The 15,514-nt window shown below is 45.3% G+C and overlaps 1 protein-coding gene across 2 annotated transcripts; it reads left to right on the top strand.

Moving 5' to 3' along the window:
- Nucleotides 1–521: 521 nt before the first annotated feature.
- srpk3 (SRSF protein kinase 3) lies at nt 522–13,597 on the top strand. Of its 2 annotated transcripts, none has more exons than XM_037772674.1 (17): nt 522–933; nt 3,623–3,713; nt 5,252–6,207; nt 6,795–6,903; nt 7,000–7,087; nt 7,241–7,328; nt 7,417–7,523; nt 8,086–8,251; nt 8,800–8,825; nt 9,305–9,397; nt 9,619–9,673; nt 9,798–10,016; nt 10,193–10,290; nt 12,039–12,146; nt 12,232–12,301; nt 12,471–12,563; nt 12,791–13,597. In XM_037772674.1, exons 1-17 carry the CDS (start codon nt 924–926, stop codon nt 12,973–12,975), a joined length of 2,562 nt encoding a protein of 853 aa, XP_037628602.1. In that variant the 5' UTR covers nt 522–923; the 3' UTR covers nt 12,976–13,597. The 2 variants fall into 2 exon arrangements, with proteins under 2 accessions (XP_037628602.1, XP_037628601.1); XM_037772673.1 differs by having other exon boundaries at nt 3,620–3,713.
- Nucleotides 13,598–15,514: the final 1,917 nt, after the last annotated feature.

The following is a 15,514-nucleotide window of genomic DNA, read 5'->3' as shown; positions in this document are numbered from 1 at the left end:
GATACTGATGATAATGTGCCAAAAAGTGAAGTATTTTTGTTATTTGTGAAACCTATACTAAAGTATAACTTAACTGTTTTATATATATATATATAATATATTAACATATATTATATATATATATATATTATAATATTATATATTATTATTAACTCCTCAATTTCACACAGGCGGCACGCTGCTCTATTTCCCCTCTAAAATAACACGTAAAATTACTACTCTATAATATTATGACTTTATTCTCATAATATTACAACTTATTTTTCTGGTAAACCTTGCTGCTGTATTTCTACCCTCCACCTTACAGAAGGAGCTTCACTGATCTGACAGTGTGAGTACAGACAGAGTCCATCCATCACAGTGTGGGGGGTGGAGGGACCGGACTGGAAATCTTTTTATTCAGTATTTTCATGTGGGGACCCCTTTAATACATCCATTGTGGGGACCCCCACCGACGGCCCCTTAGCGCCCCCCATGTTATAATGTTCTTGCTCCGCCTCTGGTCCCTGTTTGGATCGCTGTTCACTGCGCATGCGCAGAGCCCGGTGTCCGGTGTCCGACTGACAGCAGCTGTTGAGACCATGAACGGTAGGACCGAGACAGCAGAGACAATACACCCAGAATAACCGGAGTGGACCCGGTACACAGAACCGATACTGAGCCGGTACTGACCGGGCTGTAGGAGAGCCAGAGATCTGCTGCTGGAGCTAACTGGGCTAACAGGCTAACTGACGGCTAACCGTCAGCTGTTGGTTAACTGACGGAGCTAACGGCTAACGGACAGGCTTGTCGGAGGACCGCTAGAGGACCGTTAGAGGACCGTTAGAGGACCGTTAGTGGACCGCTAGAGGACCGTTAGAGGACCGTTAGTCCAGCCCGGACAGAGCGCGCAGACCCGGTTCGGTTTGAGGACCGGGACCAGGATGCTGATAGGTAAAGTACCGATAACTACTAACTACTACTCTGAGTCTCTGTGACCGTTAAATCAGAGAGCATGCTAACATGCTGCCATGCTAGCTTCCATTAGATAACTAACGGTACCAGCCTGCTGCTGACACACACGCACACGCACACACACACACACACACACACACACACACACACGCACACACACACACATACGCACACACACACACACACACTACACAGACAGACACACACACAAACACACACTACACTCAGTACTACATTCAATACTACAGTACTACAGTCAGTACTACAGTCACTACTACACTCAGTACTACACACAGTATTACACACAGTACTACACTCAGTACTACACTCAGAACTACACTCAGTACTACACACAGTATTACACACAGTACTACACTCAGTACTACACTCAGTACTACACACAGTATTACACACAGTACTACACTCAGTACTACACTCAGAACTACACGCAGTACTACACTCAGTACTACACTCAGTACTACACACAGTATTACACACAGTACTACACTCAGTACTACACTCAGTACTACACTCAGTACTACACGCAGTATTACACACAGTACTACACTCAGTACTACACTCAGTACTACACTCAGAACTACACACAGTACTACACACAGTACTACACTCAGTACTACACTCAGTACTACACTCAGTACTACACTCAGTAATATACTCAGTACTACACTCAGTACTACACACAGTATTACACACAGTACTACACTCAGTACTACACTCAGAACTACACTCAGTACTACACTCAGAACTACACGCAGTACTACACTCAGTACTACACTCAGAACTACACGCAGTACTACACTCAGTAATACACTCAGAACTACACTCAGTACTACACTCAGTACTACACACAGTACTACACTCAGTACTACACTCAGTACTACACTCAGAACTACACGCAGTACTACACTCAGTAATACACTCAGTACTACACTCAGTACTACACACAGTACTACACTCAGTACTACACTCAGAACTACACACAGTACTACACTCAGTACTACACTCAGTACTACACACAGTATTACACACAGTACTACACTCAGTACTACACTCAGTACTACACTCAGAACTACACTCAGTACTACACTCAGTACTACACGTAGTACTACACTCAGTATTACACACAGTACTACACTCAGAACTACACTCAGTACTACACTCAGTACAACACTCAGAACTACACTCAGTACTACACTCAGTACTACACTCAGTACTACACTCAGTACTACACTCAGTACTACACACAGTATTACACACAGTACTACACTCAGTACTACACTCAGAACTACACTCAGTACTACACTCAGTAATACACTCAGAACTACACGCAGTACTACACTCAGAACTACACTCAGTACTACACTCAGAACTACACTCAGTACTACACTCAGTACTACACTCAGAACTACACGCAGTACTACACTCAGTAATACACTCAGTACTACACTCAGTACTACACACAGTACTACACTCAGAACTACACGCAGTACTACACTCAGTACTACACACAGTATTACACACAGTACTACACTCAGTACTACACTCAGAACTACACTCAGTACTACACGCAGTACTACACTCAGTATTACACACAGTACTACACTCAGAACTACACTCAGTACTACACTCAGTACAACACTCAGAACTACACTCAGAACTACACTCAGTACTACACTCAGTACAACACTCAGTACTACACTCAGTACTACACTCAGTACTACACGCAGTACTACACTCAGTATTACACACAGTACTACACTCAGTACTACACTCAGAACTACACTCAGAACTACACTCAGTACTACACTCAGTACTACACGCAGTACTACACTCAGTACTACACTCAGTACAACACTCAGTACTACACTCAGTACTACACTCAGTACTACCAGCTTTTTGTTTTTCTTATTTTTCCCTTCTTTGTCTTTTTTTTCTTTTTTTTCTGCTTCAGGATTATTTTGTCGTTGGTTCTGCTTTATTATTATTCACAAACACACACGCACACACACACACACACACACACGCACACAGAGTCATCCTCCAGGTGGTAACTTCCATAATTGCTTCTTGCCTCCATGACATGATGTTAATAGCATCAGCTCATCTGATAAATGAAGATGTTCATAAACGTGCAGCCTTGTCGGTTGTTTATGTGCCGAATTAAATGATTTCAGTAACTCGGGAAAAGTGATGATTAATGTTTGAGTAATGTTCCACTATAGAGGAGAGTTTTATGATTGTTTTCCTGATGTTTTGTCGTGAGTTGAAAGTGAACCTATTGGTCTGAAATGAAGTAAATTGAACGTAAATACTGTGCCAAATGACAGTATGATTATTGATGTTTCTGTTTAGGAGTTAAGATATGTTCCAGCACAAAAGCAAGTTTGCTGATGCAGAACATTTTTTTTAAATTTCAAGATTTTTAAATGTAGTTTGGTGTATGGCACTAATGCCAAAATAAAAAGTGACTCCTGATAATTCTGTAAAGGGACTATTGGTCATGTTCTTGCAGTTATATGCTTTCTAATCAGGAATAAATCACTATTTATCCAACTTTTTAAATGGAGTTTGGTGTGTGATTGAACCTCGTGATAATGAGGTGTGACTGAAAGTGGCTCTGACTGTTGTTTCATCCTCTCCATAGCAGTCGCTGCAGGAACCAGCAACGCTGCCGCCACCGGCAAGAAGCACCGGCGGCGAGGCAAAAAACACCGTCGAGTCCGAACAGACGAGAACCGGTGAGAAACCAGCAGAGACGTCAGACCAGATACATGGATGACCCCCATACACACACTGCTGACCGCCCTACATACACACTCATAGTCTAAATATAGCTCTGTGTTTGGTCATGATTCAGTCTCTGCTTCTATTATTGGAGCTGAGTCTCTCAGAGGCCGAGCACCAAACCTGTTATCACAGAGACTAGAAGAAAGGGGAAACTGCTAGCCTAGCTTAGAACAGAGACTAGCTGGCTAACGCCTGCTCTCCTCCCAGCGAGTAGTGTTCTAGCAGCGAGGAGTGAGGCAGAGGTACCGTGACCCAGCGCTGTCCGCTGTTGGGCTCATTTTCTGTAGCATGGTGGAATTAGCAGTGTAGCTAGCTAACTAGCCAGTCGCTAAATGAGTAAAATTTAACAACTTAATGCTTCATCCACACACTCTTGTCACAGCGTAGGACAGCACAGTGCTATCGCCAGATGGTTTCTGCCATCAATTTCTGTGTTGCATGGCGTTTGTGCCTGCTGCCGCCACGGTCCAAGGCTGCGATGACAAGCAGGTGCAACGGTGAACGTCATGAAGGCATTCTGGTGAAAGCCAGGCGGGTACCGCCACAAGTTCAGCACAGTGAACTCTGCGTGGCAGAGCAAAATCTCTTCATACCCCAACGCTGTGATCCAAACTGCTTCCCCACTGCTGCCTTCCCCTCACTCAAATGACTGGAGGCGGTGAGTTACAGCGGTGTGAATCAGTCACATGGCTGATACCTGATTGATATACTGATCAATCATTGGATCAAGTCTTATTCATGGCTTCACAACACATTATACAACAGAGTGTTTCAATGATCAGGCCATTAAAGATCATCACACTGAAGACTGAATCAAGAGAGCGACACAAACAGGAAGTCACACAGAGAAAGTGATCATCTAGGAATGAAACTCAACCCCACACACACACACACACAAACACACACACACACACACACACACACTCTCGCTCTCTCCAGTCTATTTCAGTGCAGCTCAGACAGACCTCAACAATGTCCATGACTCAGAGATGTCATGGAGAGTGTGTGTGTGTTTGACACATGATCCGTGTTGTCTGTTTCATGCAGTATCATGTTGGACTATATGTACATGCACATAGAGACCAATGTTATGTGTCCGAAACAAGGTTGTTTTGATTAAAATGTTAAATGTTAGAAAGAGCCGTCGTTTGTGTTTTAACAACTTATGAGTTATTGATCCGGGAAGATTGAATCTGTGAATATCTTTCCAACTTTACCGAACTATCCGAGTGAGCAAAAGCTCCTGCTGACACTGTTCAGATGCTTTGTTGGGCCGATATCCAATGGGAAGCCTTGATGAGCAACATCATGCACAACAACTCTGACTAGTCATAATGACGTTTGAGATATCTGTAACTGTTATTTAGGATAGTCAGAACTGAATTACAGATATCTCTATTAAATATAAACCAGACGCTGTTATACAATCTGACAAGCACTTGTTTGAGGTCCTTCCTTTGGTGTACTACCTTATTTTCCTCTGTTTCAGGCCTGATGACCTCTGTGATCTTCAGAGTCAAAATGCCAACAGCAGCCTTGCTCCAGCACCGCAGCAGAGTTACCCCCAAACCACCCGGCTGCCCCCCCAAAATACTCCAGAAACAACATCATCACCACCAAATACGCCAACATGTACTGAAGATTTCCACGAATCCACTTCAACACCCCAACAAAACCACCCACACACCAGCACGTTACCCGCGGAAACCACCCCGTTGCCCCCCAGGAGTGTCTCTCGAACCCACTCACCACCCCCCCAGAACACCCTCCAGACCCCACCACCCAGTCTAGATACAGTAGATGCCCCTGTAGCACACCTGGCACCTCCTGACAGTACCTTCCAAACCACCCCGCTGCCCCATCTAAACACCCACCTGACGGCACCATTGACACCTCAGATTTTCAGCCAATCACCTTCTGCGACATCTCAAAATCCCGCCCACAGTCCCAGCCAATCACCACCAACCGTTAACCGAAATATTACCCAGAATTCCTTCAGATCACCTCATAGAACTCTTCGAAATGCCAGTTTGCCTGAAGGCCAAACAGATCCCTCCAAATCACCTCCAACCATATCAAACAATATTACCCACAATGCCTCTGAATCACCGTCAGTTTCTGCCCAGCATCCTGCCAAAGCTCCTCCCACCCCACCGTTAAGCCCCCCCCACCCCGACCCCTTCCTGCTGACCTCAGTGACCTTCACCTCCAGTGTCTCGTCCCATCTCTACTCCCCCGTCTGCTCGTCTGCCTCCGTCCTCCGCTCCCTCGACTCTCTGAGCCCCCACATTGGTCTGCCTCCCGTGATGATGTCATCAGCCACCCCACAAATGGCCACACCCCCTTTGACTCTGAGCCCGCCCCCTCCTGCGTTGACCCCGCCCCCTGTACAGCTGCTGGGCTCTGATGATGAAGAGCAGGAAGACCCTTCAGATTATTGCAAAGGTGAGTTTATTTTTCAGATTCATGCAGGTTGATTGACATTTACAATCATTAATAATCTTATTTTCTGATACAGTGAGCTGGAATATGTGAATAATACAAGAGTCAATACTAGAGATGGGAATTGATACGATTTTATCGATCAGAATCTTTATCAATTCCCTTATTGAATCCTGACAGGAGCTCAAACAGAGCGTTTCAGACAGAGGGTGAAAAGAGGTGCTGCAGCACAGCCACTTTAAAGCATGTAAATGCATTAATGCGCTAAAGAAATTAGTGGCGTTAAAACGAAAAAAACAACGTAAAACGAAACGAAACGGCTGTTTTAACGAAAATCGTAAACGACCAGGAACAGTCCTCTCCCACTCATATTGACCTGTTTATTTGTGTATGTGTATCTGAGTTTGATTAGGACTGACTAAATGTTGTCTTGTGAAAGCCCCCCAAGAAGGCCCGATACTCTGACAGCTTCTGTTCGGTCCATAAGTAAAGATTCTCCACCCCTGGTCCACCTACCGGTACCTGGGTATGTCTACAGTGATGTCTACAGAGTCATCCTGTCCGTGCTTCTGTTCTGTTTGTGTTTTCAGGTGGTTACTACCCGGTGAAGATCGGTGATCTGTTTAATGGGCGGTACCATGTGGTCAGAAAACTGGGCTGGGGACATTTTTCTACAGTCTGGCTCTGCTGGGACCTGCAGTACGACACACAATACACACACATCTGGTTTTAAAAACACTTTTATGACAGATTTTTAGATTTTTCACTGACTCTATTACCTGTATCTGTGTTTAGGAGGAAGCGTTTTGTGGCGTTGAAAGTGGTAAAGAGTGCTCCACATTACACCGAGACAGCTCTGGACGAGATCAAACTGCTCAGATGTGTGAGTCTCATGCACACATACAGGTTAAATCTGCAGCAGAGACCCCCAATCTCTGGGCATTGGAAATTGAAATTCTTCAATCCCACAACAACATACTGGTTTTGAATTAAAGCAGGGCTTCGGTACACAGGTAACCAGTCTGTTTGTATACAGGTGAGAGACAGTGACCCCTCTGACCCCTACAGAGAGACCATCGTCCAGCTGATTGACGACTTCAAGATCTCTGGAGTCAACGGAGTCCGTATCCTTTGTCATTACCTGTTTGTATACCAGTCTTCCTGTCTCTCTTTGTCAGTCAGTCAGTCAGTAGTTTCCTCAGCCTTCCTCAGATGTCTGTATGGTTCTGGAGGTTTTGGGTCATCAGCTGTTGAAATGGATCATTAAGTCAAACTACATGGGACTTCCTCTGGTGTGCGTCAAGACCATCATCAGACAGGTAACACACACAAATACTGATAAACACACTTTGTACACACAGTGACCTGGAACATGACCTCAGTGACTCGGGAAGTGACCTCAGTGACTCTGACGTGACCTCAGTGTCTCTGACGTGACCTCAGTGACTCTGACGTAACTACAGTGACTTGGGATGTGACCTCAGTGACTCTGACATGACCTCAGTGTCTCTGACGTTACCTCAGTGTCTGTGACGTGACCTCAGTGACTCTGACGTGACATTGTTTACTCCGGACGTGACCTCAGTGTCTCTGACGTGACCTCAGTGTCTCTGATGTGACCTCAGTGTCACTGACGTAACCTCATTTATCCGGACGTGACCTCAGTTATTTGGGACGTGACCTCAGTGTCTCCGACGTGACCTCAGTGACTCTGACGTGACCTCAGTATCTCCGACGTGACTTCAGTGACTCTGACGTGACCTCAGTTACTCGGGACAAGACCTCAGTGACTCTGACGTGACCTCATTGACCCGGACACGTTCACCTTGGCACTGACTCGGACATGTTGACCTCTTCGGTGACTCGGCTGTGTGTTTGCAGGTGCTGCAGGGTCTAGACTACCTCCACACTAAGTGTAAGATCATCCACACTGACATCAAACCAGAGAACATCTTATTGGACGTCGACGAGGTTTACATAAGGAGATTGGCAGCTGAGGCAACCGTCTGGCAGAGAGCTGGAGCCCCGCCCCCTTCCGGGTCATCAGGTGAGGAGCAGCCATGTGATTGGCCAGAACATCAACTCAGAAAACAGTTAATACTGGTTTTAAGTGTTCGTACACAAAATGTCCCCCATCCATCAGAGACGTGTGACGAGTCCGAGTCGGCACAGCGAGGAAATGGGAGTCCAGATTTTATTCGTCCAACATTGATAGATATATTGATTCATAACGCAGCCATCAGTTAAAATGTGCTTCTCTTTGTTCTTTAATACTTCTGACTGGAGTCAGATAGCAGTGTTACTGGGAGCTGTGGTTTCCACTCTGCTCAGACAGACAGACAGACAACTTTCTGCCTGTCTGTCTGTCTGTCTGTCTGTCTATCTATCTGTCTGCTTTCTAAGGTGTCTCCTTTTCCTCTTCTCTTTTTCTACACAGTTCTAACCTGTCTGTCTGTCTGTCTGTCTGTCTGTCTGTCTGTCTGTCTTTCTGACTGACTGTTTCCACTCATCCATCTTTATTTCCTCTGTTTCTGATATTATCTTCCTGTCTCTCTCTCTCTCCCTGTCTGTCTGCTTCTACGTGTCTCTCTCTAGTTAGCATGGCTCCCAGGGATCCACAGGTAAGTGTCCAGGTGTGATGCCTGCTGTGTTCTCATTGGTTACTGCCATTTCAGATGGGAGAACTTGTTTCAGGTGTCTTTCACCTGCAGTAAAAAAGCTGTGAGCTGATTGGAATTAGACCTAATAGAACAATCCAGCTGGTTGTCGCTGGTAAATTGATCCCAGAACGACACACACACTATATTCTGTGACAGTGACATCACTGGTTTTATCCGAGGACGACACTCGCACTATATCCTGTGACATTGACATCACTATATCCTGTGACATTGACATCACTATATCCTGTGACAGTGACATCACTGGTTTGATCCCAGTACGACACTCGCACTATATCCTGTGATGCTAACGAAGTTTGTTGCATGTCATAATTTATCAGCTGCTGCTTTCAGACAAAACAAACCTTTGAGCAGGAAGTGTGTGTGTTCAGTAGTGTTTAGTGTCGATAACACAGTGTGTGTGTTTAAATGTGTGGTAGGACGGTAAGCTGACGAAGAACAAGAAGAAAAAGATGAAGAGGAAAGCGAAGCGTCAAGATAGACTGTTGGAGGAGAGACTGGTTGATATACAGGTACTGTATTTCTACTGCAGTACTACTGTAATACTATACTTTAACAGGGGCGTTGCTGACGTTGGGGCGTGATGATGTCGCCCGAAAGAGAGGTGGTGTTGACGGAGCGGTGGGCACGACAGGCTGACAGCAGTGGCAGAGCAGCCAATCAGAATAAAACAGGAAGTGACAAAATGCTCCCTTCAAAACTAATGTATCCGTTTGTTCCTGTGTGTGTTCAGAGGATGGAGGATGAGGACGGTGTGTCATTACAACCTGACGACACCGACACTAACTGTGAGTAGTACACACTGATATGTATCCTCTATGTACCAGTACAGCAGTATTAAAGTACATGTAGTGTGATAGAATAGTTGTGTGTGTGTCACTAACATATAAACGTGGACTACTTTGCTCTCAGGCTCTCTGGTCGTCAATTGCAACACTTCCTGCTCCGCAGCCAACAGCAAAGCGAGCTCAGAGTCCACCTGCTCCTGGCTGGAGGACAGGTGTAATGGCCACGACCCAGGACGGTTCTCCAGCCCCGCCTCCGGGCTATCGGGCTTCTCCAGCTCTGTGATATCAGCGACATCTGAGTCAGCACTTTCTACTCAGTCAGGATACTCGAGCGGACGAGACTGTGAGAAAATACTATACATATATACATACTACAGTATATACAGTACACAGTATATATACACACACAGATATACTACAGTATATACAGTACACAGATATACTACAGTATGTACAGTACACACAGTATATAATATATATAAAATCAATAATATTTGATGTATTTTTTGTGTTTTTCAGTGTTCAGTGCGTCGGACTTCGTCCTCAGTCCTCTGGATCCTCAGAACGCCCACAGACTGAGAGTGAAGATCGCTGATCTGGGAAATGCATGCTGGGTGGTGAGACACCTTCATCATCTCCTCCTCTTCCTCTCTGTAGTACAGCCACTCTCTCTGTAGTGTCAGTATGAGCCAATCAGACAGCTCCTCTCTCTGTAGTGTCAGTATGAACCAGTCAGACAGCTCCTCTCTCTGTAGTGTCAGTATGAGCCAATCAGACAGCTCCTCTCTCTGTAGTGTCAGTATGAACCAATCAGACAGCTCCTCTCTCTGTAGTGTCAGTATGAGCCAATCAGACAGCTCCTCTCTCTGTAGTGTCAGTGTGAACCAATCAGACAGCTCCTCTCTCTGTAGTGTCAGTGTGAACCAATCAGACAGCTCCTCTCTCTGTAGTGTCAGTATGAGCCAATCAGACAGCTCCTCTCTCTGTAGTGTCAGTGTGAACCAGTCAGACAGCTCCTCTCTCTGTAGTGTCAGTATGAACCAATCAGACAGCTCCTCTCTCTGTAGTGTCAGTGTGAACCAATCAGACAGCTCCTCTCTCTGTAGTGTCAGTATGAACCAATCAGACAGCTCCTCTCTCTGTAGTGTCAGTGTGAACCAATCAGACAGCTCCTCTCTCTGTAGTGTCAGTGTGAACCAATCAGACAGCTCCTCTCTCTGTAGTGTCAGTATGAACCAATCAGACAGCTCCTCTCTCTGTAGTGTCAGTGTGAACCAATCAGACAGCTCCTCTCTCTGTAGTGTCAGTATGAACCAGTCAGACAGCTCCTCTCTCTGTAGTGTCAGTATGAACCAATCAGACAGCTCCTCTCTCTGTAGTGTCAGTGTGAGCCAATCAGACAGCTCCTCTCTCTGTAGTGTCAGTATGAGCCAATCAGACAGCTCCTCTCTCTGTAGTGTCAGTATGAACCAGTCAGACAGCTCCTCTCTCTGTAGTGTCAGTATGAACCAATCAGACAGCTCCTCTCTCTGTAGTGTCAGTGTGAACCAATCAGACAGCTCCTCTCTCTGTAGTGTCAGTATGAACCAATCAGACAGCTCCTCTCTCTGTAGTGTCAGTGTGAACCAATCAGACAGCTCCTCTCTCTGTAGTGTCAGTGTGAACCAATCAGACAGCTCCTCTCTCTGTAGTGTCAGTGTGAACCAATCAGACAGCTCCTCTCTCTGTAGTGTCAGTGTGAACCAATCAGACAGCTCCTCTCTCTGTAGTGTCAGTATGAACCAGTCAGACAGCTCCTCTCTCTGTAGTGTCAGTATGAACCAATCAGACAGCTCCTCTCTCTGTAGTGTCAGTGTGAGCCAATCAGACAGCTCCTCTCTCTGTAGTGTCAGTGTGAGCCAATCAGACAGCTCCTCTCTCTGTAGTGTCAGTGTGAACCAATCAGACAGCTCCTCTCTCTGTAGTGTCAGTATGAACCAATCAGACAGCTCCTCTCTCTGTAGTGTCAGTATGAGCCAATGAGACAGCTCCTCTCTCTGTAGTGTCAGTATGAGCCAATCAGACAGCTCCTCTCTCTGTAGTGTCAGTGTGAACCAATCAGACAGCTCCTCTCTCTGTAGTGTCAGTATGAACCAATCAGACAGCTCCTCTCTCTGTAGTGTCAGTGTGAACCAATCAGACAGCTCCTCTCTCTGTAGTGTCAGTGTGAACCAATCAGACAGCTCCTCTCTCTGTAGTGTCAGTATGAACCAATCAGACAGCTCCTCTCTCTGTAGTGTCAGTGTGAACCAATCAGACAGCTCCTCTCTCTGTAGTGTCAGTATGAACCAATCAGACAGCTCCTCTCTGTCTCTCTCTTGTCCAGCACAAACACTTCACAGAGGACATTCAGACCAGACAGTACAGAGCTCTGGAGGTTCTGATTGGAGCAGAGTATGGACCACCTGCTGACATCTGGAGCACTGCCTGCATGGTACGCACACACACACACACACACACACACACACATTAGTGTATCATCTATGTATCGTGTATTGATGTATTGATTGATGTTTCAGGCGTTTGAGTTGGCAACGGGAGACTACCTGTTTGAACCTCATTCAGGAGAAGATTACACCAGAGACGAAGGTACTACACATTATAATACACAGCAGCATACTACACAGACATTACTGTAGTCTACTACTGCAGGACTACACTACAGTATTTCACTCAGCATGAAGGTGTGACTCATAACAAACAGTACTGCTGTGTACTAGAGAGTACTTCAGTGTGTGTTTTTACTCTTTTTGTTCAGATCACATCGCTCACGTCATCGAGCTGCTCGGACCGATTCCTCTGCCCTTTGGTTTGTCTGGCAGGTACTCCAGAGAGTACTTCAACAGGCGAGGTGAGACCGTCTGTCCCTATGTCTGTCTGTCTGTCTCTCTGTGTCATTTCAAATGTTTCTTTATAGCTCAAATCAAGCAATCTGATTGGTTCATTACCGTGATATAATACCCACATATGCTAGACTAATGTGTTGTCATGGTTGCTTAGTGACTTGGAAGGTTAACTTCTATGGAGGAGTGGATTCAATCCTGTCTGCTCCTGTCTCACCTGTCTTATCTGTCTCAGGTGAGCTGCGTCACATCTCCAGCCTGAAGCCGTGGGGTCTGTTCGAGGTGCTGTTGGAGAAGTACGAGTGGCCGCTGGATCAGGCGGCTCAGTTCAGTGACTTCCTGTTGACCATGTTGGAGCTGCAGCCTGAAAGCAGAGCGACTGCAGCGCAGTGTCTGCAGCATGCATGGCTGCACACATAGACACACACTTGATGTACACGCACACAAACACACACACCTACACAGAAACACACAGTGATGTACACATGTTGTGTTGAGGAGTGTTAAATATCTCTGTCAGTGCTGATTTCATGTGAGGAGGGAAGTTATCACCTCGACTGACAGCTGTGATTGATTGATGGATCGATCGTTGGTATCACTTTCAGAGCGATTTGATGGAAACACTGACAGCCAATCAAATTCCATCTGAATTTACAGGGCGTCACATTCAACACGTCACATTCAACACGTCATGATGACATTTAGCAATAAACAGCTGAAGAAGCTGAATCAGGTGTTTTATAAACGCTGTATCTGCCGTTTCTGACTATGTCTTCTACGTTACGCTAATTGATGATCACTCGGTCTTGGCTTACTAAACTCTTACATAACGTAATATTACACCGTGTCCTAACTGGATGCGAGCGTCAGACAATCGCGCCGCATCGTGCCGCAATGTAATCAAGCTGATTCTGTCGCTGCCGCTCGCTCGCGTCACATCCAGTTAGGACATGGTGTTAAGCTGCAGATCCAGGGTTTCCGTAAGTCTGTTGCAAGCTTTGGGGAATTCTGTATGTTTGAACTAAAATGTTTTTTGCAGGTAGCAGTTCCTTTAATGAGTAAGTGGTGTGTAGGTTGTGTGCTTAATGAGAGAGAGCGTGTGTGTGATGGTGAGTATGAAGTCATCAGTAACGTTATAACTGAAGGTAGCAGAGCAGTGTGTGAACAGTTTATTTAACAGTGAATAAATGCTACAACTCTTCAGACTCAAGCCAAGCTCCACCTGCTGGTTAAAGTGAAGGTGAAGGGTTAGCACTGAAGTTAGCCACAACTTCAGCCCAGGCTCACTTAACGGTATAATATGTTACATTTGTCGGTTGCAGTTTGTAAACAAACAGTACGACACCGAGGGGCGTCCAGCCGTCTACTCCTCCTGAAGTAGTCTGCCAGCGGAGTAGGGGTCGGCTAATCTGGTCCCGTTGGTTAATGTTAACTTTCTCAACTAACACTTGTGATCCTGGAGAGTGAGTGACAGAACATATTGAGAGAAACTAGTATTTTCTTCAGCCATTGTTAAAAAAACAAGCCAACAATACTTGCTAGCCAGCGATAAAGCTGAAGTAGGCGAGTTTGGAGCAAATATGATTAAAAAAAGTTATTTTTATAAAACGGTCGCTATATCCTGACAGTAGTACATGAAACAGGTAACCTGAAAAAAAACATGTGCCTTTGAGTCCTCCGGTGCTCCTAATGTTATCTGCAAGATTTCACAGACCGGAGGAAAACAAACAGTCAGAGCTGATCTGGGATCTGCTGTCCAGCAACCGTGTCTGAGCAGCTGTCAATCACTCCAGAACTCCGACCAAACGGTCAGCAGGAGAGGAGAGGCTGCGCTGATCAAATATGAATCAATATTATGTTAGAATCAGAGTCATCTTGTAGTGTACGGTTTAACTGTAAAATGAGAAAGTTTGTGACCCGGCAGCCATGTTGAGATCTCATCAGGGAATACCAAGCACCGCTCACCAGCCGGAGCACAGCCAATAGGAACGCTCTCTCTCTCTCTGAAATGACCTGTGATTGGTCAAAGTCTTCCGTCACGGGCTAGATTTTTTTAAAGCCTGAAAACAGAGCCAGGAGGAGGAGCAGAAGTCTAGTTTTCTCTCAGAGCACTTAATTGCAATATGCTGAAAGGTTATTATGGAATTTTACCCAATGATGCCAAAAATATTCTGCCTACTGAAGCTTTAACTAACATGTTCAGAGAATGATTCTGCCTCCACTTAATGCTCCGCCCACAAAATACCTCGATTGTTCTCTAGGAAGATGTTGCATATTATACCTTTAAGGTGGACTGACCCTTAAGGTGGACTGACCTTTGAGCTGTAAGGTTTGAGTTCATTTCTGAAACTTCAGTCGAGGTTTAATTTCCCTCCGTCAGAAATCACCTCCAGCTTCTTTAACTCTTCTGACATTTTCTGAAAGTTTGTGTTTCTGTTGTCAACTCTGATGATTTCTAATGATTTCTGATGATTTCTGATGATTTCTGCTCTTTAAACTCTTTTTCTTTCTTTATTCTTGTTTCTGTGATTTCACTGGTTTTTACCGTTTTTCTGATTCTGTCTCAGAGTTCTTTCTTCTGTCAGTTTCTGAGTTTTGACTTTTGCTGAGTTTCTATTTAACAGACTTGTGTTTCTCAAAACCTTATTGATTACCGAGTATTGATCAGAGACCTCTAAGACTCCTGAAACCTCCCCGATGATGTTTAGACGAGCACACTGTAGCTTCCTGTCTCACTGACTCTGATGACGTTATTGATCTTATTGACAATATTCATCTCTGTAGCGAGTCGTCCTCAGATGACCTCTGACCTGTTCACCTGCTCTCACCTCTTTCTATGTTCATATAATAAATAGTGCCTTGAAATGACCCCTGACCCCGCCCTCCTCTTCCCTGTCAGTGACATCACCAGACAGTTTTTTTTACATGTGTCCGTTTGTGTGGACTGTGACTACTTCTG

The sequence above is a fragment of the Sebastes umbrosus genome, chromosome 6 (genome assembly GCF_015220745.1).
Source record: "Sebastes umbrosus isolate fSebUmb1 chromosome 6, fSebUmb1.pri, whole genome shotgun sequence".
In the NCBI taxonomy this organism is placed as follows: domain Eukaryota; kingdom Metazoa; phylum Chordata; class Actinopteri; order Perciformes; family Sebastidae; genus Sebastes; species Sebastes umbrosus.
This window is presented reverse-complemented; position numbering and strand designations above follow the sequence as displayed.